This window comes from Rhodotorula toruloides (assembly GCF_000320785.1).
Source record: "Rhodotorula toruloides NP11 unplaced genomic scaffold Scaffold33, whole genome shotgun sequence".
Classification (NCBI taxonomy): Eukaryota; Fungi; Basidiomycota; class Microbotryomycetes; order Sporidiobolales; family Sporidiobolaceae; genus Rhodotorula; species Rhodotorula toruloides.
In genome coordinates, this window is record NW_015622993.1 from 145,026 (window position 1) to 171,836 (window position 26,811).

General features: G+C 61.6%; 10 protein-coding genes across 10 annotated transcripts; 6 read left to right on the plus strand and 4 right to left on the minus strand.

Annotated features, from left to right (window-relative positions):
* Positions 1-233: 233 nt before the first annotated feature.
* RHTO_05498 (Exportin-T) lies at positions 234-4,426 on the minus strand (the record flags this gene model as incomplete). The annotated part of the gene is made up of 10 exons (XM_016419159.1): positions 234-297; positions 360-511; positions 571-851; positions 914-1,097; positions 1,156-1,876; positions 1,940-2,219; positions 2,274-2,784; positions 2,844-3,625; positions 3,686-3,789; positions 4,185-4,426. 10 exons carry the CDS (start codon positions 4,424-4,426, stop codon positions 234-236), a joined length of 3,321 nt encoding a protein of 1,106 aa, XP_016270049.1.
* Positions 4,427-4,778: 352 nt separating this feature from the next.
* Positions 4,779-8,488, minus strand: RHTO_05499 (DNA ligase; the record flags this gene model as incomplete). Its single annotated transcript, XM_016419160.1, has 16 exons — positions 4,779-4,963; positions 5,034-5,091; positions 5,150-5,228; positions 5,310-5,518; positions 5,596-5,826; positions 5,889-6,071; positions 6,155-6,366; positions 6,423-6,508; positions 6,570-6,694; positions 6,778-6,897; positions 6,978-7,220; positions 7,277-7,430; positions 7,535-7,600; positions 7,668-8,010; positions 8,073-8,207; positions 8,293-8,488. The coding sequence occupies 16 exons, from the start codon at positions 8,486-8,488 to the stop codon at positions 4,779-4,781; spliced, it is 2,625 nt and encodes an 874-aa protein (XP_016270050.1).
* A 395-nt stretch (positions 8,489-8,883) lies between these two features.
* RHTO_05500 (TPR and SET domain containing protein) lies at positions 8,884-11,135 on the plus strand (the record flags this gene model as incomplete). Its single annotated transcript, XM_016419161.1, has 4 exons — positions 8,884-8,902; positions 8,960-9,127; positions 9,213-10,953; positions 11,015-11,135. 4 exons carry the CDS (start codon positions 8,884-8,886, stop codon positions 11,133-11,135), a joined length of 2,049 nt encoding a protein of 682 aa, XP_016270051.1.
* Positions 11,136-11,779: 644 nt separating this feature from the next.
* RHTO_05501 (uncharacterized protein) lies at positions 11,780-13,971 on the plus strand (the record flags this gene model as incomplete). Its single annotated transcript, XM_016419162.1, has 14 exons — positions 11,780-11,841; positions 11,901-12,056; positions 12,119-12,131; positions 12,237-12,304; positions 12,369-12,412; positions 12,471-12,605; positions 12,686-12,734; positions 12,795-12,824; positions 12,894-13,050; positions 13,204-13,224; positions 13,287-13,323; positions 13,381-13,606; positions 13,698-13,764; positions 13,828-13,971. The coding sequence occupies 14 exons, from the start codon at positions 11,780-11,782 to the stop codon at positions 13,969-13,971; spliced, it is 1,209 nt and encodes a 402-aa protein (XP_016270052.1).
* A 335-nt stretch (positions 13,972-14,306) lies between these two features.
* RHTO_05502 (ribonuclease P/MRP protein subunit POP1) lies at positions 14,307-17,313 on the minus strand (the record flags this gene model as incomplete). The annotated part of the gene is made up of 12 exons (XM_016419163.1): positions 14,307-14,385; positions 14,452-14,582; positions 14,637-15,654; positions 15,718-15,806; positions 15,866-16,223; positions 16,280-16,455; positions 16,511-16,587; positions 16,642-16,744; positions 16,801-16,915; positions 16,974-17,023; positions 17,085-17,131; positions 17,187-17,313. The coding sequence occupies 12 exons, from the start codon at positions 17,311-17,313 to the stop codon at positions 14,307-14,309; spliced, it is 2,370 nt and encodes a 789-aa protein (XP_016270053.1).
* Positions 17,314-17,575: 262 nt separating this feature from the next.
* On the plus strand, positions 17,576-18,136 carry RHTO_05503 (uncharacterized protein; the record flags this gene model as incomplete). The annotated part of the gene is made up of 1 exon (XM_016419164.1): positions 17,576-18,136. One exon carries the CDS (start codon positions 17,576-17,578, stop codon positions 18,134-18,136), a length of 561 nt encoding a protein of 186 aa, XP_016270054.1.
* Positions 18,137-18,289: 153 nt separating this feature from the next.
* Positions 18,290-18,805, plus strand: RHTO_05504 (uncharacterized protein; the record flags this gene model as incomplete). Its single annotated transcript, XM_016419165.1, has 1 exon — positions 18,290-18,805. One exon carries the CDS (start codon positions 18,290-18,292, stop codon positions 18,803-18,805), a length of 516 nt encoding a protein of 171 aa, XP_016270055.1.
* A 413-nt stretch (positions 18,806-19,218) lies between these two features.
* Positions 19,219-20,421, plus strand: RHTO_05505 (uncharacterized protein; the record flags this gene model as incomplete). The annotated part of the gene is made up of 2 exons (XM_016419166.1): positions 19,219-19,530; positions 20,020-20,421. 2 exons carry the CDS (start codon positions 19,219-19,221, stop codon positions 20,419-20,421), a joined length of 714 nt encoding a protein of 237 aa, XP_016270056.1.
* A 286-nt stretch (positions 20,422-20,707) lies between these two features.
* Positions 20,708-22,318, minus strand: RHTO_05506 (S-adenosylmethionine decarboxylase; the record flags this gene model as incomplete). The annotated part of the gene is made up of 3 exons (XM_016419167.1): positions 20,708-21,887; positions 21,945-22,191; positions 22,252-22,318. 3 exons carry the CDS (start codon positions 22,316-22,318, stop codon positions 20,708-20,710), a joined length of 1,494 nt encoding a protein of 497 aa, XP_016270057.1.
* Positions 22,319-23,687: 1,369 nt separating this feature from the next.
* On the plus strand, positions 23,688-26,130 carry RHTO_05507 (glucose-methanol-choline (gmc) oxidoreductase; the record flags this gene model as incomplete). Its single annotated transcript, XM_016419168.1, has 8 exons — positions 23,688-23,877; positions 23,958-24,065; positions 24,188-24,682; positions 24,750-24,895; positions 24,954-25,099; positions 25,170-25,572; positions 25,633-25,853; positions 25,932-26,130. The coding sequence occupies 8 exons, from the start codon at positions 23,688-23,690 to the stop codon at positions 26,128-26,130; spliced, it is 1,908 nt and encodes a 635-aa protein (XP_016270058.1).
* Positions 26,131-26,811: the final 681 nt, after the last annotated feature.

Here is a 26,811-nt window from a genome sequence, read left to right on the forward strand (position 1 = left end):
AATCCGTCCTCGAAGTCTGCCTGAGCTGGATGTGCATGCTAAGCTGCAGGTGGCTTTGCGCAAGAGATGAGTGAAGGGGATGTCGGCTGGAGGAACGATGCGATGCGAGTGTGCGTGGTGCAGTGGAGGGAAAGGGAGGGGAAGAGCGTGTCGGCGGGTGAGAGTATTGGAGGTCGTGTAAGATGCGTAAGATGCGAAGGAGCGAAGGAAAAGGCGTGGCGTGGCGAACGCGATCATCGGGCGGGACCACGGCTTGTGCGGAACCACTCGCCAAGGAACTTCTTGAATTGTTTGCCGCTGTGAGAAGAAGCGTGCGTCAGGACCGCGTAAGTCGCCTTACGCGTAGTGACGGTACGTACTCGGGAGCTTCTTGCAAGGCAGTCATGAATTGCGCGGCGGTTTCGGGCGGGCACGAGATGCTCGGGAAGAACTGAGTCGTCATGAACTCGACGAACTCGTTTCCGCGCTTCTGCAGCAGACCCTTGAGCAGGTTGGCGATCTCGCCGATAACCTGTGAGACGCGGGCGTCAGCAATGGCCGGCGAAGCTCGTTAGGAACGCAGCGACGCACCTGGAAGCTTTGGGCGTCCGAGTAGTCGAACTCCGGTTTCAACGGAAGCTGGAAGCAGAGCGGGACTGCTCGCTCGTACAGGAACTGCTCGAAGCCGGGGACAGGCGAAGGCGGCGCGCCGTTCGCAACAGGCGGGGCGGTCGGTGGGCGGTACGTCTCAAGCCACATCTGGAGGAGCTTGTTGAGCACGCCGAAACCGTAGCGCTGATCGGGCGCGAGCGAGTCGGTCGCGATGTAGTGCGTGATGGACTGCAGGATCGACTGGAGGTGCGCCTTGTTCTCTGCCACAGATGAGGCTTCAGTATGTGGCGCTCAGGCGGAGAAGTGATCGCGCGGGACGCACTCTCGGAGTAGAACACCTCCTGCAGATTGACGCTGACGATCGACAGGATGAAGTTGAAGTAGGCCCGACGAAGCTCCGAGTGCTGGATCATGTCGTCGGTGCCCGAGATGGGCTGCGAGAGGAAGTGGAAGACGCGGTTGAAGACGGGGAGGAGGAGGGTGTCGAGCATGTCGAGGAAGTTGGTCTGCAAGAGAAGGGCGGTCAGGCTTGATGCGAGTGGACCAGCCGCAGCGAGAACGTACCCTGTACTTGGCGACGAGGAGGCCGAGGAAGCTGAGAAGTTCTGCCAGCTCCGGGAAGGTGATCTCGCCGACAAGGCAGTCGATGAAGGTAGGGATGAGGGGAAGGACGGCCTGGCCAGTAGTCGCGACGATCCGGTTGAAGGCGAACCTGGCGGCGTCGCGTATGACGCCGAAGCTCGTCATGACCTTCGCCGCGCCGAGAATGGTTTCTGTCGCCGAGCGGAAGGCGTCGACCCAAGCGCCCTGCGCGACGGGCACGCGGGCTGAAAGATCGGGGAAGCCCTTCGCGACTGAAGCGGCAGCCATGATGAGGTGATGCGCCTTGAAGACGGCGTTTAGATCTTCGGGACTCGTTGCTGACGGGCGAACGTTGGCCTGAAGGTCGGCGAGAAGCGGGTCGAGGATCGCTTTGAGAAGGACGACCTGTTGGTCCGGGATCTGGTTGAGGATGGAGATGAGGGTGCCGACAGTCTCGAAGAGGTAGAGTTGCGAGTCGAAGAAGGAGGAGGTGCTGGCGGCTTTGGTGAGAATGGCTTCGGTAGGAGGCTCAGAGTCGGGAAGGGCGGCGTTGACAACGAGCAGGTCCTGCATGCCGGTTAGGATCGAGCGAACGAGGTCACCCGAGACCTGTGACTGCACGATGCTCTTGGCCTGGTAGATGAAGCGGCTGAAGAGGTAGAAGACGCGTGCCTGGACGGCTTCTTCTGACTGGTGCAGGCCGCTGCAACCGACAAAGGCGGGTCAGCACACGCTGCCTTGGCATCGGGAGTCGCCGAAGACGCACTGCTCGTCGAGGAAGCTGGGGAGAATCTCGGTGATGAACTCGGGACAGAGGCGGAAGAAGTCGTGGTACCGGACGACAACCTCAAAGAACTGAAGCGAGACAGCCGCGTGGGGGAAGTTGACAACCTTGCTTCGGCACGCGCGGAGCATCATCTCGCCAAGCTGAGAGAGGGGGAACTGGGTGTAGTCGATGCGGTAGTCGGCCTCGCGTTTTGCGCGCTGGATCTCGGCGAGCGGGACCTGGACGAATGCGCCGGGGCCAGTCGAGGAGATGGCTTGGCCTGTGCACGGCAAGGTTAGCCCTCAACGTCTAGGCGAGCGAGAAAGCAACGTACCGAAACCGTAAAGCATCGCGAGAGCCAGCTCGATCCGTTGCCAAGTAAGCCTGCCGTCGTTCGCTCCGCCTGCGTCAAACAAGTCGAGCGTCTCGAGGATGATACTCCGAACGCCCTCGGCGTAAAGCTGCGGGTCGATCCAGGCGATCGCATCGCCAATGACCCGCAAGTTCCTCCTCATCTCGGCGAAGAGCAAGTCCTGCTCGTCTTCCTCGCCTTCGAGCGGGAGCTCCCAGTCATGGTCCTCCTTGTACGACATCTTCTCGACCGTGCCCTTCAATAGCTCGGTCAAGAATGCGCGTTTCGAGTCGGTCATGGTCGGGTCGGGGAGACCTGCGCCGGCGCCGGCGCGCTTCTTCTCCTTCTTGTAGACGGAAAGGATGGCGGTTGCGAAAGCGTTGACCGCGATCGAGGTGTCGTCTCGAGGGTCGACGAGGAAGCGGAGAAGGAGGGGGAGGAGGGAAGTCGCCATATTGGAAGCGGTGACCTTGGCGTCGGCGGTGCTGGAGGACTGCGCACGGGACGAGAGATCAGCTTGGAGACGTTTGCAAAGGGCGAAACCGTCCGCACGTCGTCGATGATCTTGCATAGCTCCGTTCCGACACCGTTCAGCAACTTCGCCAGCTTCTCCCTGAACAGCTCGATCTGCTCCGTCTCCGCCTCTTTCCGGCCACCTTCTCGTCCGACATCAACCAGCGCAGACAAGACTGTCCCGAGGTCGAGCACCTCGAAGAGCTTGAGCTTGTCGGAGGCAGGCATGCCCTTCGAGACGGTCTCGATGAGCGCGTCGGTCGTGGCGGAACGGACGGAGATGACGAGAGGAGAAGGGAGGTTGACGCAGCGGAGGAGGAGGCCGATAGTCGTAGGCGTGACCATGAGGTTGATGTCGATCCACGAGACGTAGTCGCCTGCCGCACGAACCGCCAGCTCCGCAACATCCCGCGCAGACTTGCCTTTCAGCCCGACTTTGGGAGTGGATGCGGACTGATCGGGCTGGTCCATCCCTTCCAACGCTTCGCTGATGATGGCCCAAATCGCTTCCGCGATTGCCGGCGCATCCCGTTCTCGCACCGCATCCCTGAGCTCCGTGTCCTTGTTTAGCCGCTGAGACGTCTTGTTGAGTCGCAGGTGGGCGTCCGAGATCTCGAGCGAGACTTCATGCAGGATGCGCAGGAAGAGGTCGGCGGTTTGAGGGTTGAGAGGCGGAGTACCGGACGACGTCGACGGAACGGGGACGGAAGAAGGGTAAGAGCGGGTGTAAGCGAGAAGAGTGGTGAAGAAGGTGGGCGAGACGGCGGGGTAGGCGTGGACGAAAATGGCGGCGGCGAGATGGACGATCGCGTTCTTCAAGACTGCGGGTCAAGCGAGTCAGCACGATGTCCGCGACGAGCATCAAAAACTCAGATACTCACAGACAACCCCGTTTTCTGCAGGTCCGTTGACGAACTCGATCGAGAAGTAGTCAAACAGGCTGGACTGCAGCATGGCGAGCGCCTCAGGCGTGAGCGAGGGTAGTCTGCCCGCCGTCAGAGATTGTCAGTACGCTTTTCGGGGAGTGAATCTGCTGCTTGATCCGTGAACGAGACTCGCGAGACTGCCCCGCTCGTTCACGCGACCGGCTTGAATGTCGTGCACGCTGGACGGCGAGGTCATCCAGCAGCGCAGAAACTGATTTTGAGCCAGCTCTGCGTATGCCGTCCCTTCTTGATCCCACAGGACAAGGTCATTGCCTCCTCCTCCTCTTTCGCCTCGAAATGGAGAGAACAGGATGATCCTCCGTCGGAGGCCCTGCGTGAGTGCTGGTCCCCTCTGGAAGACCTCAAAATCACCCTGGACCCGGTGACTAAGACTCTCCAGGCCGTTGGCATGCTTCATCGCCCGGTGCCGACAGAAGGGATGAGGTCGACGCACGCTTCTCCGACGACCTGGACCGCAAACATGCGCGCTTCTGGACTGAGCCCCGTCCCACCAGTCTTGCCTTCGTTTCGCCCGTCGAGAAAGAGCTTCCAGCACGCCTGCCAGGTCTCGGACGCGGCATCCTTGACCTGCTGGAGAAAGGTGTACGCCTGGTGTCGCTGCTCCTGCGGGATGGCCGGGTTGCCGTCGAGGGCGACCGAGCATGCCGCAGAGATGGTCGCAGGCAGGTTGTCCATCCTGGCAGCCGAGCGAGAGCGAGCAGTGCGAGGGCACAAGTTGAGCGAGGCGAGCGGGCGCACGAAGACGACCAAGTCCCGCCAAAAGTCGCTCGACTCGCAGGAAACGGTTGGAGAGTACGCTCAGGTGTCGTACAATGCAGTCATTCGAATTGTGCAGCCACAAGAATCGCGGTCGAGGCGGACGTCGAGGTCGAAGCACAGCGGTCGAGGGGGAGACCGACTAAGATGCCCTGAAGAGACGCAAAACAGTGTCGTATGAAAGCATTGCAAGCTAGAATGACAGACAGAGTCGACCCAAGCGCGACCGGAACCACCTCGCCCCGTCACAAGCGTCTCCCCTCCTTTCGCCTCACCAGAAGTCACCGTCATCCGCCGCGCCCTTGCCCTTCTTTCCACCGCCAGCGGTGTGGATGCCCTGCCTCCTGTACGCTTCGGCAATCTGCTCGGGCTCAGTCGAAGACTCGGGGTCCTTGTCGTCGCGGACGCGGATGAAGCGAGGGAAGCGGAGAGAGATGCCACGGTCACCGCAGAGTCCTGGCGATAGCGAGCACGACGATAAGTATGGAGAGACGCGTAACGACGAGGACGAGACAGCTGGACGCACCCTTGGCAGCGGAGTAGATGGGCGAAAGCGACAAGTCGGCAGCGAGGACCTCCCAGACCTGCGGCGCGGTCCGCGTCAGCGTGCGCCGGAACGAGCGATGGAACATGCGGACGCACCACTTTCGGCTCGAAGTAGACGTCGGGACCCTTGGCTGTTCCGATGTCGTAGTACGCCTTCTTCTGCGCAAGCTCGAGCCTGTGCGTTCCCGGGACGAAAGGAGACAGGATCGATCAGCCCGTGATTGGTTTCAAGATCCTCACGAGCGCTTGAACGCACGGCTTGAGGGTCTCGTGGTGCTGCTTGAGCGCCTCGTCTGAGAAGCCCGTCCCGATCTTGCAGATCATCTGGTACGTGCCGCTCTCGGCGTCGAAACAGGCGAGGTGGAAGGCGCCGTAGACGTTCGTGCGCTTGCCCTTGCCGTAGTCGCCGCCGATGACGACGAGGTCGAAGGAGTCGCCGACGCCTTGGAGGTAGTCCTTCTTGAGCTGTGCGGCACGATCCCAATCAGCCGTACAATCGCGACGATGATTAATGATTCCAGGCATGCGGGAAGCGCGCGCACCTTGAGCCAGTGGATACTCCGCCTGCTCGGCTCGTAACTCGCACCCTCGCCCTCGAGCATCTTCACCATCAAGCCCTCGCACCCGTCCTTGATCGACTGATCGAGGAACGTCTGGATCTCTTCGACTGTCGAGGCGTCGTCCGACTGGGCGAAGGCGAACTCGCCCTCGACTGGCTGGAGGTGGTCGCGCAGAAGTTGGCGGCGCTCGCGAAGGTTCTTCTCGAGCAGAGACTATGAGGCCGAGCGCATGTCAGATACGGGGTCTTTGAGAAGAAGGCAGAAAGCGGACTGACCTCGCCGTTGAGGTAGAGGAGGTCGAACGCGAAGAGGTGGACCTTCACCTTGATATCCTCCGCCTTGACGTCCTTGCGCTTCCTTGTGCTGAGCTTCTGGAACTCGAGCAGGCGCTTCTCCTCCGTGTCCCACGCGACAGCCTCGGCATCGATGACGAACGACTTGGTGTTCGGCTTGATGCACTGTTCGTCCGGCACCAACAACTCCATCAGTGAACTGGCGCAAGCGTTACCGAGCCGCTGAGGGTATACTGAGCCGAACGCACCTTCGGCAGCTGCGTGACAAACTCAGGGAACTTGACCGTCATGTCCTCCGAGTTGCGCGAGAAGACCTTGACGCTGCCGTCCTCGAGGTAATGGATCTGCGCCCGCTCGCCATCGTACTTGTACTCGCACGTGAACTGCTTGCCTTCGAAGCGGTCGAGGACTTCGGTGATAGCCTTCGTTGGCTTGGCGAGCATAGGCTTGAGGGGGATGCCTGTACGTAGGAGGGTCAGCCGAGTTGCCACACTGCGTGAAAAGCGGTCAACGCACCAGGAGTAAGCGAGCAAGCTTCCTGAAGGTGGCTCATACCCTTGTCGAGAAGCGCCGGGACCACAAGGTCGTAGCTGGGGATCTCGCTGTGCGCATTCGAGAATGTTAGCCGCGTTACTCGAGCCCGTAGCAAGCAAGATGACGCACGAAAAGACGCTCTTAAGGATCTCGGCACCCTCCTCGAGCTGCGCAGAGAGGCGCTCGCGACTCCACTTCTTGCCCGACTTGTTGTGCTCGGCAGTAACGGCGGCGTGCGCGAGCGAGACGAGGACCTGTGCGACAACAACGGCGGCGACGAAAACAAGCAAAAGAATCAGATGTAAGCTTCAGAGCGGGCGTAGAAGTCGTCACGCACCGTCTTCTCGGCGAGACCGATGCGAAGCTTGCCCTCGAGCGAGCGGATGAGGAACTTGGTCTCCTCGCCTTCGCACTTGGCGAGCAGCGACTTGATGAGGCCGACCTTCCTGCCTTGCGACTGCGCTCAAACCCGCCGAATGGCATCAGCTTGACCACCTTCAAAAGCGAGCATGCCAATCTCAGCTCGACGAGACGCACGTCTTTCCCACTTGTCTTGGCCACCTTCTTCAGCTCGTCAAACACGCCCTTGACCGTCAACGGCTTGCTCTTGAACAGCGTTTTCTGCCTCGTCCTCGAGTTGAACGCGACCTCGCCCAAGTCTCCGATCTTCTTGTACTCGGCCTTGACCTGCGCGAGCGTGCGACCGCAGGACTCGCCAATTGCCTTCATGAGCAGCGACTCGCCGATACCGAGCTCGATGGACTCATATTCGGGTGCGAGCTACGGACGAGGCGATGTCAGCCGCTGGGTCGCGTTGATCGGCGAAGCTTACGCACCCTGTTGATGCACAGGTAGACCGTCTTGAGCAGGTCTTCGGGCGTCTTCTCGATGACATCGATGAGGAAGCGTGTCAGGTAGGCGGAGATCTCGAGACGCTTCGTCGTTGCCTCGATTTTGGAGAAGGTGGCGGTGAGGGCGGCGTATGGGACGCTGTGGGAACATAGATAGGACATGAGTGACCGCCCCGAGCAGGCGGGGGGTCCAGCCGCGTCGCGCGCAGCGAACTGAAGCAGGCAGCCTCTAGGGAGACTCACGGTTCGCCGCTCTTCCAGCTTGTCTGCGCCTTGTCCGGCTTGCTCGACTTGGTGAAGATGTCGGCACTGTCGACGAGGATAAGGAGCTTCAGTAAGTGGGAAAATGGCGGTTAGCGCGGTAACATGAACGCACAACTTGACAGCCGCCTTCTCGTCTTCCTCGTCCTCTTCTTCCTCCTCGCTCACTTCGCCTTCGCCACTCGGCGCCTCGCTCGCGTCCCTCGCCTCCCTCTCCTCATCGTCGTCCTGCACCTTGGCCTTGGCCTTGCCCTTGTCGTCCGCAGAGGTCTTCTTCGGTGCAGTAGTCGAGCGGGGAGCGAAGAAGGAGGAGACGGGCGGCTTGTCAGAGTCGGCAGCCTTGGCTTTCGACGTGGAAGGAGAAGCAGAAGTCGAAGCTTTGGCAGCAGAGGAAGACGAGGCGACGGGAGAAGCTGCGTCCTTGTCCTTGGACGGCGAAACGCCTTTCTCAGCGGCGGCTGACCAACGAGTCGAGGGTCAGCGATGTTGACAGCACTAGTAGAGAGGCGTCGCAGCGCACCATCGCCGTTGCTCGTCTTTGCCTTCTTGCTCGGACTCGCCTTGTCGTCCTTGTCCGCTTCTCCCTCCGCCTCGTCCGTCTCCGAAGCCGCGCGCTTTTTCTCTCTCTTCTCTCCCGCAGCGTCTGCAACTATCCCTGGAAGAACGAGTTGGCCAAAGTCAATGACATCGCGAGCGACGCGTCGAGATCGCGGGTCGCGGCAGTGGCAGAGTGAACGCACCTGGGGCCATCTCGACGTCCTTCTGCTCGGCCTTGGGCTCGACAGCGGGAGACGGCGCAGTTTGCCTGTCGCGCTGCTCCTTGCTGAAGAAGTTGAGCGTCTTCTGATGAGGACGCGAATCGGGTTTCCCAAGGAACGCGTTCAAGCCGCCCTGGTCCGGCGCGCGCTCGCCAGACGGTTGTTTGCCCTTGACCATCGAGTCTGAGCGAAGGCAGCGGGCCAACGAGCTGAGTGAGTGTCAAAGTCGAGGAGGAGGCGCGAGGTGGGGTTGATGAGAAGCCAATCACCGCTACAGCTCCTTATTGACCGCTTGCTCGCTATTACGCTCTCCCAAGCTGGCTCAGTACGACTGGGATGCCCTGCGAGAAGCGGCGCACGCTTCTCCCGTTCCTTTCCCCCTCGTTCCCCTCGACCGCGCGTCCGTCCTCGCACAGCACGCCGCACTCGCTGAACGGGAGAAAGACCTCGACAAGAAGAACGAATACAGGGTGAGCAAGGTATTGATAGGAGCGGGCAAGCGATCGAGCGGTGCAGAAGCGAACGCTTTGCGGGTTTTGAGGCGAGGCGTAGTCGAGGAGGGTTTGCGGGTGAATGAACAGGCCAAAGGTGTGTCGGTCCCCTTCTGAGTTGAAGAGTATTCCTCGCTGATGCAGTCCCGCACCCGCAGGCTTCCTACTGCCCGTCAAGGTCATCGCCGCACCCGTTCGGACAGCCTCTCCTCACTTTGTCGTCGAGGATCCGGCAGGACACGCCATTCCAGTCCAGGTGTTCCATGTTCCCGCACGTTTGCACTCCGATGAGCTGTCGGAATGGTGGCCAGTGGGCGCTGTATTCGGTGAGCTGCGGCTGCAGATGCGGTTCAAGGACGGCGTGTCCAATCATACTGCCTTCCGCTTACGTCCTCACGCCGTGGCACGCAGGCGTAAAGGAACCCACGATCCGCTCCCTACGAGACGGGTCGTACTACATACGCATCGAATCTCCCGCTGATCTCGTCCGCCTGTACCCTTCGTCTCCCCTCTTACGCGACATTGACTTCCGACTATCCGTGCGACATCCGCTCGACGGTAAGAACGTCGACGAACTGAAGGTGGCGGGCAACAAGGCGTTCAAAGAAGGCCGATGGGCCGCCGCGAAAGAGGCGTACGAGTGGGCGCTCGACTCGCTCCCTTCCTCCGCCGATCCGAGCCCATCTTCGCTCGCTCCAACTCTTCACTCGAACCTCGCTCTGACTCTCATACGCCTCGACTTTCCCGCCTCTGCACTGCGAGCTGCCGATGCCGGCCTCGCCCTCCTCGCCGACTCTTCTTCCGACAACCCTCTCGGCCTGAAACTCATCTATCGCTCCTCGCTCGCCCTCTACGCCCTCTACCGCTTCACCGAAGCTCTCACACGGCTCGACACCCTCCTCGAAGCGGACCCAGCATCTTCTGACGCGCTCGCCCTGCGAACGCGCTGTCGCACAAGACTGGTCGAACAACAATCCGGTCCCTCCGCCTCAACCCTTCGCTCGCTCTTTCTCTCCACCCGCCGAACGCTCGCCTCACGAAAACCCCTCTCGACTCCCGACATCGCCAACTACCTCTCCCCGTCCCTCTCGATCCGCCCCCTCCCAGGGCGCGGAAACGGCCTAATCGCCCTCCGTCCAATCAAGCGTGGCGATTTACTGATGTGTCTCAAGCCGCTCGCATGGGCTGGGCGGATCGGAGCACCAATGGAGGAGGAAGAAGGGCGGTTGAGGTATACTGCGGGTTTGAACTTGTGGACGGAGCAGCAGGATCCGTGGGCTGTTGTCGAGTGCTCGAGCGAGGTAGTGTGGAAACTGGGGATGGAGGGGAAGGAGGGAAGGGAGTGGAGCGAGGTAGGGGAGTTGTGGGCTGGAGATGAGTTGGGTCGAGCAGGTGCAGAAGCGGAAGACTTACCCAGCAGGGTGGAGGGGATCGTCACCTTCAACGGCTTCCACCTCGAAGAAATCTCCTCCCCCTCTCCCGAGGGGGACGCTGAGACCGACCTCTTCCACGCCCCGACCGCTCTCTACCCGCGCCACGCCTCGGCACTCAACCACTCCTGCGTCCCAAACGTCTCGTACACATTTCTCTCGACCCTCTTCATCCTGCGCGCGAGGACGGATATTGGGGAGGGGGAGGAACTGGTCGATTCGTATGTTGATGCGGCGGAGGAGTTGGAGGGGAGGGAGGGGAAGTTGCGTGGGCATGGGTTCGTGTGCGAGTGCGAGCTGTGCGAGGAGGAGCGGAGCATCGGCGTCGAAGGGCGAAGGCGGAGACAGGAATTGGTTGAGCGGGCGAAGAAGATCGGCGAGGAGGACCTCGCGATTCCAGGCGTGCAGGAACGCCTCTCCGCCCTCGTCGCCCAGCTCGAAGCCACCTACTCATTGTGTCCGCCGCCTCGCCTTCGACCAGCACTCTACGTCCCGCTCCGCCTGCTCTCGCAATCCTTGGCCCTCTCCTCCCCTTCGACCGGTTCGCTTGACTCGATTCGTACGGAGTTGCGGGCACTCGCATTTCTCGGCGCACGCTTTGATGGCGACGAGGGAGAGGAGAGGATGGTGGCGCCGCCCCTGCTGAGAGACATGGACGGCGTGTTGAGCGCCTTGTGGATCGCGAGGGAGTGGAAGAGGCTCGGTTCGGTGGACAAGAGCAGGTGTGCCGCCCACGCTTCCACATCTCTTGGCCTGTCTGCTGACGATTCTGCTCGCACGCAGGCACTGGGTTGCTCTCGCGCGCGACATCGAGGCGGGACAGGCGGGTGCCGAGGTGTTTGACCTGCGGTACGGCGAGTGGGCTGCTCGACAGGGACTCGATCTGACTGCACAGGAGACGTAGGCGTCTCGTTAAGGGTTCAGGAGGCAGGCAGGAGGTTGCCGTCGACCGCCTCCTCTCGCTCGCAACATTTTCATCCCGACGGGGGTGTCCTCCTCTCGCTTGCTCGCTCGCTCGCCCTCGTTCGGCAAGGTTTGTTCCGTGTTCCGCGTGAGAGTCTTCTTCTCTCCGTGCGCGCTCCGTCACGTCGCTGCGGGCGTCCGTTGCGAGAAGAAGAAGAAGTCGACGGCTGATCGAGAAGAAGCTCTCGCTTCGACGCCTTCTTCTCCTCGTCCACCTCGCATTTCTCCCTCTTTCTCGCACCGCACACTCGCACAGCGACGCAGGCGACTGCACCAGCACCCGTGCGTACCCGCTCGCCTTGCCCGCTCGCCGCGAGACCCCCTTGCCGTCGAGACTGACCCTCGTTCGCTTCTCCCGCCCTTCCTCCCCGCTGCACAACCTCGCCGGCCGGTTCGACGCCGTCAGACCCGCTACACTAGTCGCTCGGTCACAGCAGCCAACTCCACATCCCGCACCGCAGGAGTCTAGCGAAAGCGCGGTCAGACCTCGCCTCCTCTTCGTCCTCGGGCAGCACCCCGTCCGCTTCTCTCGCCGAAGCCTCGCTTCCAGTCGCTCTTTCATCCTCTCCACCGCTTGTCTGCACGATGGCGTCCCCTGTGGCTGCCGCACCATCCTTCCCGCCCCTCGACGGCGTGATTGGCGCCTTGTCCGTTCGCTCTCCCTCTCTCGCTCGCCGGAGCACCCGCTGACCGACTCCGCCTACAGCCTCGTCGGGACCATCCTGTCCATCTTTCTCGCCGGCATCACCACCGTCCAGGCTTTCGGCTACTTCACTCACTTTGCTCGCAAGGACCGTCCTTTGCTCGTCGGCCTTGTCTCGGTCCTCATGGTCATTGACCTCTTCCACACGGCAATCTCCTGGTGCGTCATTCCTCGTACCCTTACGCGACGGCCACGGGCTCACTCAGTCGTCCGCCTCGCAGCTACACGATTTACGTGCGTCGTGCTGCTCCTCCCTCGCACCAGTCTCGCTGGAGCCACATTCACTCCGAAGAAGGCGATCGGGCAAACGCCGCTAATCTAGCTCACTTCCTCGCGCAGCTTTGGACCGTCACGCACTACGGCGATCTCGCCTTCCTCGTGCGCTCGCCGTGGTCGTTCGCCTGGGAGTGCGTCCGCTTTCTGTTACTACATCTCGCTTACTCCGCTGGAGTCTGACGTCTCCGACCCCAGCCCCTTCCTCACCGGCATCGTCGCCCTGATCGTCCAAGTCTTCTGTACGCCCCCCAGTCCTCCGCTTCTCTTCGCCTCATTCCGCTAACGGCTTCGGCGCAGACGCCTGGAGGGTCTACATCGTCTCTCGTCGCCAGTGGTGGATCCCTGCCGGAATCGTCCTCCTCTCGCTCTTGCAGTGCTCGTTCGCCATCGCCTCGACGGTGAAGATCTATCAGTTCAACAGCCTGTTCTCTCGTGCGTGGCTGGCCTTCTGTGCTCGTGGCTAGTCCTGAAAATGATGCTGACGAGCTGCGAAACCCCTTCCGCGCACGCAGGCTTCGGCGAGTTCTCGTACGGCGTCGCCATCTGGACTCTCTCGGCTGCGTACGTTTCGGTCTTCCAGGCCGCCTCTGCCACACGCGCGCTGACCCTCTGCCTCTACAGCGCCTCCGACATCCTCATCACCTCATCGCTGTACGCTCCTCCCTCCTCCTCTCCAACCCGTCCTTACTCACTTTACCTCCTCCGGTCTCGCCCGCGCAGCATCTACTACCTCCGCCAAGCCACTCAGAACGACTACCAACACTCTCTCCCGATCGTGCAGCGCATCATCCGCACCACGGTCGAGACGAACGGCTTGACTTGCATCTTTGCGATTGTCGATGCGGTGTTGTTTGTTGCGATGCCGGCGGATAGCTGGGTGAGTACTTCTGCCTCTTTGATGATTCGTGCAGGGTGTTTAGGGTGTGACAGGGCGTGCGGGTCAAAAGCTCGGAGGGGAGAAGGACGAGGACGGGCTGACCTTCGCAAGCGGCTTTTGCTGATCTCGTCGTGCTCTCCTCGTCTCGCGCAGCACGTCATCCCCAACTTGAGTGTACGTTCTTTCCCATATTGGGTCACCGAGACGGAAAGCTGACGCCCGAGGATGCCTCGCAGCTCGTCAAGCTCTACTTCAACGGTTGCCTTGTCTCGCGTACGTGCTCCCCCTCCTCTGGCCTCCTCAACCTCGCTGATGGGCCGTTGTACGCAGTCAACTCCCGTCGCTCCGTCGGCGGCCGCGACGTCACCGTCTCCGGTGGCCTGGGCGGCACCTCGTACTCGCCCGGTATCGGCAGCTCTCCCGCGCCCAAGTACACCGCGACCCTCGACAATGGCGAGCAGATCCGTCTTGACGAGTTGGCCAAGAACGTTGGGCAGCATGGGTCGCAGGCGATGAGGAGGAGTAACTGGGAGGGAATCCACATCACGACGGTCAGGTGCGTTTGAGCGGTCCGAGAACGAGAACTCCTCTACAAGCCTACCGCAACATAACGAGTATTGATGAGCCTCTCCATTCCTGTTCTACAGGGAGGTCGAGACTCGCGTTGACGACCACGACTCGGTCCTTGAAGGCGATCTTGAGAAGGGCGCCGCCGTGCGTCCGGTCCCTCCTTCGCCCATTGACCATCTCCTGACTCAGTAGCTTCTGGACACACAGACGAGCCCGCACCCGTTCGCCCTCTCGTACACGACCCACCCTGAGCCGGCCGACACCAACCCTCCTCGCCAGGCCTCTCCTCACCACGGCACCTCGACGGGCTTGTCGAACGCCGCCATCCCGAGCGAGTGGTCCGCTCACTAAGCTCGCACCTCCCCTTTTTCTGCTCGTGTCTCGTCCTGCTGTGCCATACCCTCCCCATCCGCGCTAGTCGCCGCACCGTCTCTATCGCATCTCTTTGCCTCTCCCTCTATCGCATGCCCTTCCCTCCCTTCTGTCTAGGTCTCCCTCGCTCTCTCGCCTGCGCATCTCTCGTTGTGATATTCTGTTCACTGGGTCTCGGTCTCGGTCGTCAAGACCGCTCACACACTCGTTTGATCTGATCGAAAAGGCCTGCTCGCAATGCATTTGCTTGAGCCGCCTCTTCCAGCCGAGCAGGATTAGCGAGAAACGCGTTGCAGGTTGAAGGGAAGGGCTGTTTACAGAAGCTCGACGGTCGCAGCGCGGAACGTCTCGCTGTCGCGGTTGCGGCAGAGGACTAAGCGCTGAAGGCCAGGGCTACGAGCGCAAGCGGGAAGTCAGCGTGCAAGCTCGAGGCGAGCGCAAGGGACGGAGGAGACGCACCTCCGCTTCGCCATGGCCAGCAAGCGATAGAGCGAGACGACGGCGATGCTGTCGCCGTGACCCTGTGAAAGGCAGAACTGGCCTGTCGTTATGCGGCCGATGACCTGGTCGGGCGAGGGCGGATCGCAGAGCTGGCAGATCACCACTCGTCAGGTTAGTCGGAGGGAAGGAAGCGCAGCACGCACATCCTCGGCACCTTCGCCTTCTCCCGTCGCGAGCACCTTCTTCCCCTTGAGCGCCTTGTCCACCTTCTCGCGCACAAGCGAAGCCTGCTCCTCGTCCAGCTCGTAGACCAAGCCGAGGTCCTCCGGGACGCCGCGCGTGCAGGGTGTGAGGCGGACGCGGACCATAGCGCGAGAGAGGTAGGAACAGGACGGGTCCGCCGAGGTCGAGGCTGCCGCCCACTCGGCGAGCAGGTCCACCTCGAGCTGCTGCAGTCGCTGCCGAGGTGTTGGCTGGCCGGCGGGCGGGTCCTGCTGCATCATGCCGCTCAGAGCGTCGCTGGCGTCGACGTGACGCAGGACAAACCGAGCGATCGACGCCGGAACGAGGAAAGGTCTGCCCTCAGCCGAATTGCCCTCCTCTTGCTCGACTGAGAAGCCGCTCCTCGACCACGCCGTCGTCAGCACCTCGCCCATCTCGACCTTCCAAGGCGACCGCGTGCCAAACTTGTCGTAGTTCGGCCTCTTCGCAGGCGGTCTTCGCTCCCAGTACCCTTGCTCGTCCGCCTCGCGCCTCGTCTCGTGCTCATCGAAACCGGGCGAGCCGACGTAGTCTTCGGGAAAGCGGGGTGCGCCGGCTTCGTAGTACTGGTGAGACCGCTCGCGGATCCCGGCGACGCGCGGTGTCGAGTAGACGAGCGAGGACCAGAAGGGCATGCCCCAGCCCGCCGGAACAGTGAGGGTCCAGCCGTGGATTGGAGGTGGGCGAGAGCGGGACGGGGAGGTCGATTGCGAACCAATGATGCGCTGAGAGAGGAGGACAGGGATGCGGTCGTCCTGCGCGAGCGGAGCGAGGCGAGTGCCGGGAATCAGCTCTTCCGCTCGCCGTGCATCGAGGTCGCGCTTCTTGAAACGCGGCGTGTGGATCGAAGCGCGGTGCTTGATGTCCCAGAAAGTTGGCGCGGAAGCGATCGGAGGTGCAGGGACGAGCCGCTCGAGGTTGACGGTGTCGGGCGAAGCCTTCTCGAGCTGAGGCGGGAAGCTGCGGGAACAGAGAGAAGGTCAGCGAGAGAATAATGCGGTGCAAGTTGCGAGTCAAATGTACGAGAGTCGCGGGTCATACACCTCCAAGCCGAACACCATCCCCTCAGGCACTCCGCCAGGACCTGCCTTCGCGTCGAGCTTGCGCCAAGCCTGCACCGCATCAGCGTCAGCAGGTGCTTCGCTGGCGTAGAAGCAGCTGCTGTACTCACTGCTTTCGTCGCCCCGTCCGTTCCCTTGACCGGCTTCAACACCGCCTTGACAACTTCCGTCGCCCTCCGTCCCGTCACCTCGAAGGTCAGGAACCCCTTCTCGTACCGCCTTAATCCGACACTCAACCCAAGCTTGAGGTGCTCGATCGCATGCTGAACGGATGATGCGGCGTGGCGTGCGACAGCCGGGTGGACGCGGACGAGAAGAGTGCGGGAGGGAGAGGCGGTGGAGGTGCTCGGCGCGGAGTCTGCGATTTCGGGTCGCCAAATGAAGGTGGCCGGGCCAAGCAGACCGTTCGGGTACGCCCGCGTAGTGTCGTACACGTCGACCGTACATTCGCGAGATCCGGACGAGAAGCTGCGGGAACTCAAGTCAGTCAGGACCTGCGAATGACGATGCAGACCGACGCTGACCGCTTTGACGCCGGAGAGACTGCAGCAGGGTCGCAAACAGCTTGCAGAATCCGCTCAAGGTCGGCGAAAGGGCCGTCGAGCTGAAAGTACTGATAGTAGCTTGCGTCGTGCACGAGTGCACCGTGATGGGATGCGCGATAGGAGGACCGGAACGCTTTCGCCGTCGGTGTCTCAGCCTGTCGGATAGTGTATGAGCAAACGAGCGCAGAGGAGGAAGATGAGGGGACACACGAGGCGATGTCCCCAGATCTCGGTCATGTGCATTCTCTTGGCGTGCCAAACATGCGTCTCCAGCCACAACTTATTCTCTATGGGCCAGGCGAGTCAGCGTGGCTCAAGTGTGAGGAATCGAGCGAACGCACGCTGCCGCTGCCGGAAGAGCTCCGCCTTGATGCCTGGCTTCTGTCTGTGCCGTCCGAGCATGCTGCGCGAGACACGCTTCGGCTTTGCAGCGTCTTTCGGTACCTGTACACGAGCCAGGTGAGCGCGCGTGACCAGGCGAAGGAGGGAAGAAAACGCACCTCTGCCTTTGCCCTTTCGCGCAATCTTGACGGCAGCCGGCGGATGTTGTGGCTCGCAGCTCGCCGCCGCAGATGTCGAGGAAGCGACTGGAAAGCGCGTTGAGTGCCCGCTTCTCTGCAAGTACGGAGGGAAATAAGCAAAAGAACCGGCGGCTGTCGAAGAGTGTACGCACTTGGCGGACTTCATAGCCCGCTGCATGGCAGTGATCTCAAAGACTCGGGCCTAAGGAAGTCGGGTTAAGCATCAGCCGTACATCCTCGACGGTGAGAACGAGCGACCTCACCTGAGCGAACTTCTCGACTTCTAGGACGGCGGGCAAGCCAGCGTTGCCTGCGAGCCAAAGCCGTCAGACGTAGCACCTTATAGTGAGGACGCTCACGCTCACCGCTGCCCGCAGAACCCCCAGCCCGCCCCTTCTGCCCCTCGACCGCAATTGTTCGCTGAGCCCGCATCCGCTGCCGCTTGAGGTCCGCGCCGGTAGGAGCGCCGTCTGTGGGGCGCTTGGGTGGCATAACGAGCGTTCGGGAGCCTTAGCAAGTCAATCCAGCGAGGTGAGCAGCGGTGACAAGGCCAAGTCGCTTCTTCTCCTCCTCCCGCTCACTGCCGTCGCACGCTTACCCGCTGAGAGGTTCGCTGCCCCTGGCTACCGCCTCAGAACGCGCTACAGACTGCACTCCTTCAGCCTGCCATCCTCCCCAGGGCGCGGCGCCGTCCTTCTCGCCCTCCCAAACCTCATCAATCCCGACCTCGACTCGCACAATCCCCATGCTTGCAATGCCTCGGGACTACCTGACGAGCCTGCCCGTCGAGCTCTTCGACTACATCTGCCAGCTCGTCTACGTCTGGGACCGGACGGGCCCCTGGGGCGACGGCCGCCAATTCCTTGGCGCCATCTCGAAGGCGTTCCTTCCTTTCGCTCGGAAGCGCCTCTTTCCAACGGTGAAAGCCTACGATGAGAAGAAAGCCCTGAGGCTTCTGAACCTTTTGGCGACCAGCCCCGGTGCAGCCGCGTATGTCACGAGCCTGACGATAGTGTTAGACGAGTATGCTCTATCGGCTCGGAAGATCAAGACCAGCCTACTCAGCGCGGCGCTCGCGAACCTCGTCTGCGTGCAGACACTCACGGTTGACGGCGCCGGACGCTTCGCAAAGATGGTCCTCTCACCTCGCAAGGCTGGTCTCTTGCCGTCCCTCGCAGTGCTCCGTGTTGCCGGAGAATTCGTCGGATGGACGGACCCGCTTGCCCCTCCGTTTTACCGCCATCTCAGCCGGTATCGCCACCTTCGAGACTTGATCTTGGACATCCGTTCGCAGCCGAGAGGCGCTGCGTACTAGGCGAAGGTGGTCGAGCGCATCCTCATGCCCCCGTCGTTCCGCTTACTCCGCCTTACTGGACAGGCGGTCGACAGCCCTACGGCGAGTGTTCTGGCTGCGAGCCTTGGGGCGGAGACGCTGTCTCTGTGGAGCCACCACAAATCCCCCAGGACGATGTCAAGCCGCCTGAGGAGGCTACCGAGGACCGTCGCGCACCTGGACCTTTCGCAGCATCGCTCGATGAAGGAAGACATCACTGCGGCTCTCAAGACGTATCCTTGGCTTGTCAAAGTGTCGCTCTGGAGCGGTCTCGAGTGGTCAACAGTACTACGATCTCTTGGCCGCATCCTGCCTTCGCTTGAGCACCTCGAGCTTGCAGTCTGCGAAACCTTGAGCCTTTCCGACATCCTACACATCCTCGAGGGCCCCAACAAGATTAGACAACTCAGACGGCTCACCCTCCGGGTTTGCCACCTCTACGATTACGGCCCCTTGCAGCCTCCGGAGCACTTCATTCCGATCGCGGAGCTGGCGGAGCGCGAGAAGGTTGAACTCGAAGGACTCTGGGCTATTCTCGCCGGCATAGCGAAACAGGAGCGCAACGACCGTCTCGAGGCAGAGCGCGAGAAGGAGCAGGAGAAGCGCCGCGAGATCTCGAGGGCGGCGGCCGCATCGCCGCCAGAGTGGTGAAGGAAGGCTGGACTGTGAAGGATGCTTGTCTGGTGCGTTTGTAACGTCGCCGCCGTCCTTTCCTTTCGTCCGTCGCGAGACCGCGAGTCGAGAGCTCCCAACTTCGCTTCGCTGCCGTTCGCTAGGCTTTCTGGATCTTTCTCAGGCAATGCGCAAGCATTCCCAGCTGAATTGCACCGGAAAGAGGCAGTCAAGGCGGCCGACTTGCGCGTTCCCTCCCTTGTCCTCCTCCCGCTCGCTGCTGTCGCACGCTCACCCGCTGAGAGCCTCGCTGCCGCTTGCTACTGCTTCAGAACACGTCTCAGACCGCGCTTCTTCTGCTCGCCGGACCCACCAAGCTGGTGCGCACGCGTTGTCGCCCTCCCAATCCTCATCAGTCCTGACTGCGTCTCGCTCGTTTCCCGCAGCCCACGATGCCCAAGGACTACCTGACGAGTCTTCCCGCCGAACTCTTCGACTACATCTGTGACCTCGTCGTCATCGCAAAGCCGAAGCAGTACCTCGGCGGCATCTCGAAGGCCTTCCTCCCCTCAGCGCGCGAACGGACTTTCTGGAGTGTCCACATCTACAAAGAGCCTGCTGCTATCAGGTTTGTCGAGGCTCTCGCGGCCAGTCCTGGCGCAGCATCGCACGTCAGGTACCTCACGCTCCATCTCCCCGAAACCGCCTTCTCTTCCGAAGCCGCTGCACCCGTACTGCGCAGGGCGATTTCGCATCTCCGCAACGTTCGTCAGATCTGCCTTACAGGTGCATGCGAGCTCTCCAAGATGTTGCTATCCCCGACTTCCCCCAAGACCCTTCCTGAGCTCACTCAGCTGTCAATCAGCAGTCGCCTTACAGGCTGGTTCTCTCCTTTCTCGCCGCGGCACTACCACACCCTCCGATACTACTTTCGACTGTACGCCTTGGACTTACACATCCTTCGAAGCGCGCCTGCGCGTCGCAGCAGTCGGATGCCGCAAATTGAGTGCATCGCAATGCCTGCATCCTTTGGCTGGCTCACACTAGGAGGCACAGCTAAGGACACACCGGATGCAGACCTTCTTGTACACGCATTCTGCCCTGAAGTGTTGTCCTTTGAGGCTAGGGAAGGGGACGACACGCCGATGTCTGCTCGCCTTCAGCAGCTGCCTCGCAGCGTCAGGCGCCTGAAGCTCCGTCAAAATCTGCCTCAGCTAGAAGACCTCACTGCAGTCCTGCCAAACCTTCGGCAGATCACAGGCCTGTCACTGAGCAGCAGCTTCGACTGCGCGGCCATCCTCCCTCTCCTCGCAAACGAGCTACCGCAGCTTGACAAACTCGAGCTCGAAGCCAACGAATCCCTCACGTCTCAACTCCTCATCCAAATCCTCAGCGGGCCCAAGAAGATCGTCAAGCTTCGCACTCTCAGCTTGTCAACTTCGTACGGCAGCCGTTCTTCTGTGCACGCCTCGCTCGCGCCAAAAGCACTTATCGAAGTCGTCGAGCTGGCGGAGCAGGAGAAGGTTGAAGTGAGCGGCGGCCGTTTCTGGGATGCAATCGACGCGAGGAAAGCGCGAGACGCTCGCTTGGAGGCTGAGGAAGAGGAGCGGCGAGAGATTGCGAGGGCAATTGCCCGGCGGGCAGCGCGGACGTGAGAATCAGTAGTGAGTCGACGACGAGAGGAGAGGTGTGCTTCTTGGCATCGGAGCGCAAACGGTGTGACTTATCCTTTTGCATTCAAGTGCGCAATCTCTCGAGCGGGAACGGTCGGAGAGGAATGGTTGGCGAATCATCGCAATGCAAATACCGCCAATGAGAGCGAGACAAGTACAGCTGATACACGGCGAGAGAGAGAGAAGAAGGCAAAACAGGGCGACAAGGTGCTGATGGAAGGAATGGACTGATAGAAACGAGTGTATGGCGAGTGGGGAGGTAGCGATGTCATCGCTGCTGCCTAGTCTGGAAGACCTGGTAGACGAGCGAGTAGCCCTCGAGGACGTAAAGGATCCTGTCGACGCGCTCGTATTTCTCCGCCAACTCGGGGCTGAGAAGCTGCTTCATCCCCTCATGCGTACGAGCCCGCTTGTCCGACCCTCCCTCGTTGATCGAGTCCGCGTCGTCGTCCTCGTCCGAAACGAACAAGGTGATGGTCATCTTGGCCGGTTCGAAGATCTCGAGCACGCGCTCGACAAGTTCCTGCAACGACTCTGTCGTGCGCCTCACGCCTTCGATCGTGTCGAGCCCGGCGACGCCCTCATCTTGGTCCTTCGCATCGACAGACGCCGCGAGTCCGCCGAAATCAAAGTTGCACTCGAACGAAGCGTACGAGTACGCTTCTTCCGGCGTGACATGCACCGTCGCATACCTGTCCCCTCGCACCGCGTTCTGAGAGAACCCGCACGGCGCAAAGAGGAACGAGTCGATCGTCGCGCCGGGGAGGAGGGCCGTGAGGCCCAAGTCGTCCGAGAGTTTCGAGCCGAGGTGGTGCGCGTCGCCGTCGATTACGAGTGGGTCGGTTGGGTAGAGAGGGGAGGTGTAGGGGATCGGGGCGGAGGGAGTCGACGAGGGGTGGTAGAATTTCTGGCAGGCGCGAGGGGACAAGCCGGTCATGAGAATCTCGAGGGTTTGGTCGGGGCGAGAGGGGACGCGCGGGTCCGAGGAGGAGGATGGAACGATAGCAGTCGACGAGTGCTGCCGCCGGGGAGTCGGGAACGCAGAAGGGGTTGTCGAGAGCGAGGCGGAGAGGGTCGAGAGGTCGGTGTGAGGGTTTGCGGGTGCGAGAGCGGCGGACGACTCCATCGCGTGGGGGAGGAGGACATCGTCACGCGGCGGCGTGACGTACAACAACCAGTGGTCGCCGTTCATGCGACCGACGGTGTAGGCCGAGCTATTCTCGAACAACTTGTCGAGGAAACTCATCTCGGCCGACCAGTCCTTGTGTGGGCCCTTCTGACGCTCCGGGAACATGAACGTCTTGCGCGAGTAGAAGCAGCGCCAGACACCTTGGAAGCCGCACGTCTCGGATGCGATGCGCAGAAGGGTGGGAATTCCGAGGAGGAGCGTTGTCGTCCCGCACGTCTTGAGGATGATCTTGTGCGGCCAGACGAACATGGATGATTCGCTACGTGTACAATCCATCAGCTCAGCCCTCTCAAAACCCCGGCAAACGCGGACGCACCTGAGCAAATAAGCATCCACCTCCTCGCCCTCGATCACACTCAACACCTTGCAGCAAACCTCATCGAGCATCCCGTCCCACACGCTCTTCTCGACCTGCCTCAGGCCAACCCATCGGTCCCTGTGCGCTGCGGCTGCCGAAGAGGAGGAAGAAGCGGCTGCTGCGCGACCGCCTTTGAGGGGGAGGTTGCGCCGGAGGACGTCCTCTTCCGAGGGTGCGAACCAAATCTCCAACAACTTCTCCGGTCCTGTGAGAGTCGCTAGGTCAGCTCAGGAGCGTGGGAGGAGGAACGCCACGGACGACGAACCTTCGAAAGGACCGGGCGAAGAGTCGTCGACAACGGTCACCGTCGCGTTCTGGTGCACTGCAGCCATCTCCTTTTCCGTTTGAGCGCCGTACGAGCTGCTTCAGGCGCGCCAGGTGGGTGAGATCAGCTCGGAAGATGCGACGAGTCGAATGAGATTCAAGCTCACCTCTTCTGGGTGATCGGGGCGCGTTCGAAGGCGCTTGTTGCGTGTAGACGGTGCCGTAGTTAGCCTAGCACAGTCTCGGATGAAGCAGAACGGTCCAGCCGGTGCGAGCGAGGCAGGCGAGCGCGCGGACCGAGTTCAAACTTGCGAGTTGGTGAGGAGGCGAGGCGGTTGGCGGCGGCAGCTCACTTGGCTGGCGCGGTGCGTGAAGGGGACGGTGCTCGAGTGTTCCAACACTACACAGCGACTCGGTCCGCGCCCGTCCGACTCGCTCGAGTGGACGCCGCCGTTGTCCCTCCTCGACCATCTCAGCATCATCGTCTCGAACGGCGACTCGACTTCGCAGGGCGTGCAGGCAGACGGATCGGGACATAAAGTGGGCTGGGAGTGCCGGATGACATGCGGGATCTGTCCGAGGATCCTGCGCGGTTGTCGACACTCGACGCCTGCTCGCACGACCTCAAGCTACGACGGAGACGACTGGCTCGCTCGCTGAGGCTGGCGTGGACGGTGGGGAGGCTTTGGAGACGCGGTGAAGGGAGTGCCCGCATCACTAGCACGCAAAAAGACGCTGAAATGCCACCGGTCGCCTCCTCTCTCCTCCTCGTTCGCAGGTCGCCGCTCTCCGGACACCTCGTGCAAAGTCGGCGCACATCCTCGCTGACCGAGATTGCTCGCGTCCGACAGACACCAGTGCGAGCCCTCGGACACCGGGAGAAGCCCGCCTCTAGCCACAACCTCCTTTTTCTCTCCGCTGTCCGCGCTCTCTGCTCGCTCGCTCGCTTCTGTCCGACGAAGCAGCCCGCGCCCGTTCACGTGCGCTGGAACGTCTCGACGCCCGCAGTCAGACTGTTCTGCGGGAAGAAGAGTGTCTCGAGAAGCGAGAAGCTCACTCTGGCAACGGGCAGTCGGGAGACCAACCCTCCCTCGTCGCCGCATCCTCGCTCGCTCGCTTCGCTGCAAACTGCGGACAGGAGTCTCGCGTAGAAGCTAGTGGTCGGCCAAGTTGCCCGCGCACTGACGGACAGGAGTCGCCGTGTCAAGCGCGGGACCCGTGGTCGCGGTCGCTCCGACCTTCTCACGCTGCGGGTCTCCCCTTCTTCTCCTTCTCACCCGCTCACCGGCCAACTCTATCCACCCTGCACACGTGCTCAAACACACCCTCGCTTGCCCACCCCAACCCATCCCACACGCTCGTTCATCCCGCGTCGCTCGTTCCCCTCCTCGCTCTCCTTTCCATCCCCGACTTCCTCTCCATCGCCCACAGCTCGCCATGGCTCCCCGACAGCGCCAGTCGCGCACCACCACCTCCTCAACCGCACTCGCACTCGCCGCATTCGTCGCGCTCGTCGCCGCACCCGCAGCCAGCGGCCTCACCCTCGACCTTGTCGCCAACTCGACAGCCGTCGCGAGCACGCTCAACTCGACTCAGTTCGACTACATTGTGGTCGGTGGAGGAAACGGTGCGTACACTCCCACTCACAGCTTATGGCGCGAGCTGGGACGCGAGCTGACCTTGGCATTTGGACGGGGTGTGCAACAGCCGGTTTGGCGGTCGCCTCGCGCCTCTCGAGCTCGCACAACGTCCTTGTCCTCGAGGCGGGTACCGACCAGTCGGGGAACCCGGGCGTGACGGTCCCCGGCCTTGCGGGTGCGTTGTCGCCTGCCGTTTTCCCGTCCACTTCTCCTCGCCCATGTCGCTTCCCGCCCCGCCCCGATTCTCGCTCAAGCTTGTGTGAATGGCGCTGACACCCTCGCCGTACACGCACGCAGGCAGCCCACTCGGCTCGGGCATCGACTGGGGCTTCTCCACCGTCCCTCAGTCCAACGCCGACGGTCGCTCCGTCTACTGGCCTCGCGGCAAGATGCTCGGCGGTTCCTCCGGTCTGAACTTTCTCGTCTCAGCGCGCCCGAACAAGGCCGAACTCGACCAGTGGGCCTCCCTCTCCGGCAGCTGGAGCTGGTCCTGGTCCTCCCTCTTCCCGTACTTCAAGAAGACCGAGCGTTTCTACTCCCCCTGCGCGACCAAGCCCGAGGGAGTCACGCCCACTTCCAACGGCTGGGTGCACGGCTACTCGGGACCCATGGCCATCTCCTACCCCCCCTACCTCGGCAAGCAGAACAACGGGTTCTACCAGGCTGTTCAGCAGATGGGCGTCCCGGTTGCGCAGGACTTGCACACGGGATCGAACCACGGCGTCAACTTGTCGCCTTCGACGGAGCACAGCACCGGGACGGACAGGACTCGCGCCTACTCGGTCGACTACCGTGCGTCTCGCTCCTCTCCCTCCATTTCTCGGAACGAGCTGATCTCTCTCGCGCGAACGTCCGGTAGTCAAGCTCGCGACGAACAGGTTGACGGTCATCACCAGCGCTCAGGCGACCAAGATCAACTGGACCGGCAGCAAGGACGCGAGCGGCAACGTCGTCGCGCAGGGTGTCTCATTCGTCCCCGTCGGCGGTGGTTCTCCTAGCTCCGTCGTGCGTTCCTTTCCCCTCACCATATGCGGATGTTGAACTGAGGATAGGGACTGAGCAGAATGTCAACAAGGAGGTCATCCTCTCGGCTGGAACGGTCCAGACGCCTCAGCTCCTCGAGTTGTCGGGCGTTGGTGACTCGTCGGTCCTTGGTGGCGCTGGCGTCTCGTCCGTCGTCAACCTCCCTGCCGTCGGAACGAACCTCCAGTGCGTCGCGACGTTCCTCCTGACGTTGGCTTCAAGTGCTTCACTGATGGCGATCTTCGGCGCACCGCAGGGACCACGCGTGCATCGTCGACGTCTTCAAGCTCAAGCCGGGCGTCGACAGCCTTGACGAGCTTTCGTCGAACCAGACCGCCCTTAACGCCGCCCTCGCCGACTTCTCCCACGGCCAGGGGATCCTGACCCAAGCTTTGTACCCGCTCGCCTACCTTCAAAAGCAAGACTTCCTCTCTTCGGACGACATCAACAACCAGCTTCCCAACCTCGGCAGTCGCGCCAACAACCCTCAGCTGAGCGACGCGCAGTACCAGGCTGCGACGGCGCTTTACAACGCCAACGTCCCGATCATGGAGTTGCTCGCGATCAACACGTACTTTGGCAACTCGAGTGCGCAGCCGAACACGAACTACATCTCGCTCGCGGCGTGTCTGCAGAACCCGCTTTCGCGCGGTGACATCGTGTGTCGTCCCTTCGCTTCCTACTCCCCTCCAAGACTGATTCTCGACGTCGGCACACAGCACATCTCGACCTCGGACCCTCTCGCCAAGCCAACCATCAACCCGCGCTACCTCCAATCCCCGCTCGACGGCTTCCTCCTCGCCCGCGCAGGCCAGTTCCTCCGCAACACGGCTGCCAAGGGCCCGTTGGCGCAGTACATTGACTCGGAGGCTGAGCCCGGAACGGCGGTCCAGAGCGATGCGGAGTGGATGGAGTGGGTTAAGAGTGTCGTCAGGACTGAGTAAGTCGCGTTTCGCTTCCCGTCTTGCTACGGCTGTTTCGCTGCAGGTGACTCATCAAGAATGTCGACGTCGCACAGGTACCACCCTGTCGGTACGGCTTCTCTCCAGCCCCAGTCCTCCGGCGGCGTCGTCGCGCCCAACCTCAAAATCTACGGCACCTCGAACGTCCGCGTCGTCGACCTCTCCCTCGCACCGATCCACGTCTCGAGTCACACGCAAACTGTCGCCTACGCGATTGCGGAGATGGCGTCGAGCATGATCCTTGCGGGCAAGTAAGCCGGCTCGCGGTCGCCCCTTCTCCTTCTGCCTCTTCCCCTTCGAATCATCCCTTCCCTGTACCCTCTCTTCGCCTTTACCGACTCTCACACGACTAGCTCGCAAGCAAAACACACGGTTATACCCACCTCCGTCCTTTCCTTCGCTCGCTCTCCTCCCCTCCTTCGCGCTTTTGCTGCACATACCCCCCCCCCTTTTCCCTTCTCTTTCGCGACGTCCTGGTAGACGGATTTACTTGTTTTTGTACTGCATGCGCGATATGATACAAATGGGCTGCGCGACGAGACGTGAGAGTGAGGCAGGGGGTCGAAGAGGAGCGCACGAAGTTGAGGAGGAGAGCTGGAGCTTCCTCGACAGGCCCGTTGCCTTTCAAATGCTCTCAAAGTCCTGTCGGCAACGCCACACGCTGAACGAGCGATGTTGGATGAAGTTGACCTCTCCCTCTACGCCCAGACGATCCTCGCCAACCGAAGCACACCTCGCTTCCTCAGCTCGCCTCGTTTTGACCTGCTGACTGGGCGCGGGGCACAGTTAGACGGTTATCAGGTGCGTCGGTGCTCTTTTCTCTGGCGCTCGAGGCATAGGTGAGGTGGGAGGCGCTCATCAAAGCGACGAGGCGAGGGGTGGAAGTCGGTGGGAGAGGTTCAGGGGCGTGTCTGGACACGCCGGGACGCATGAGCT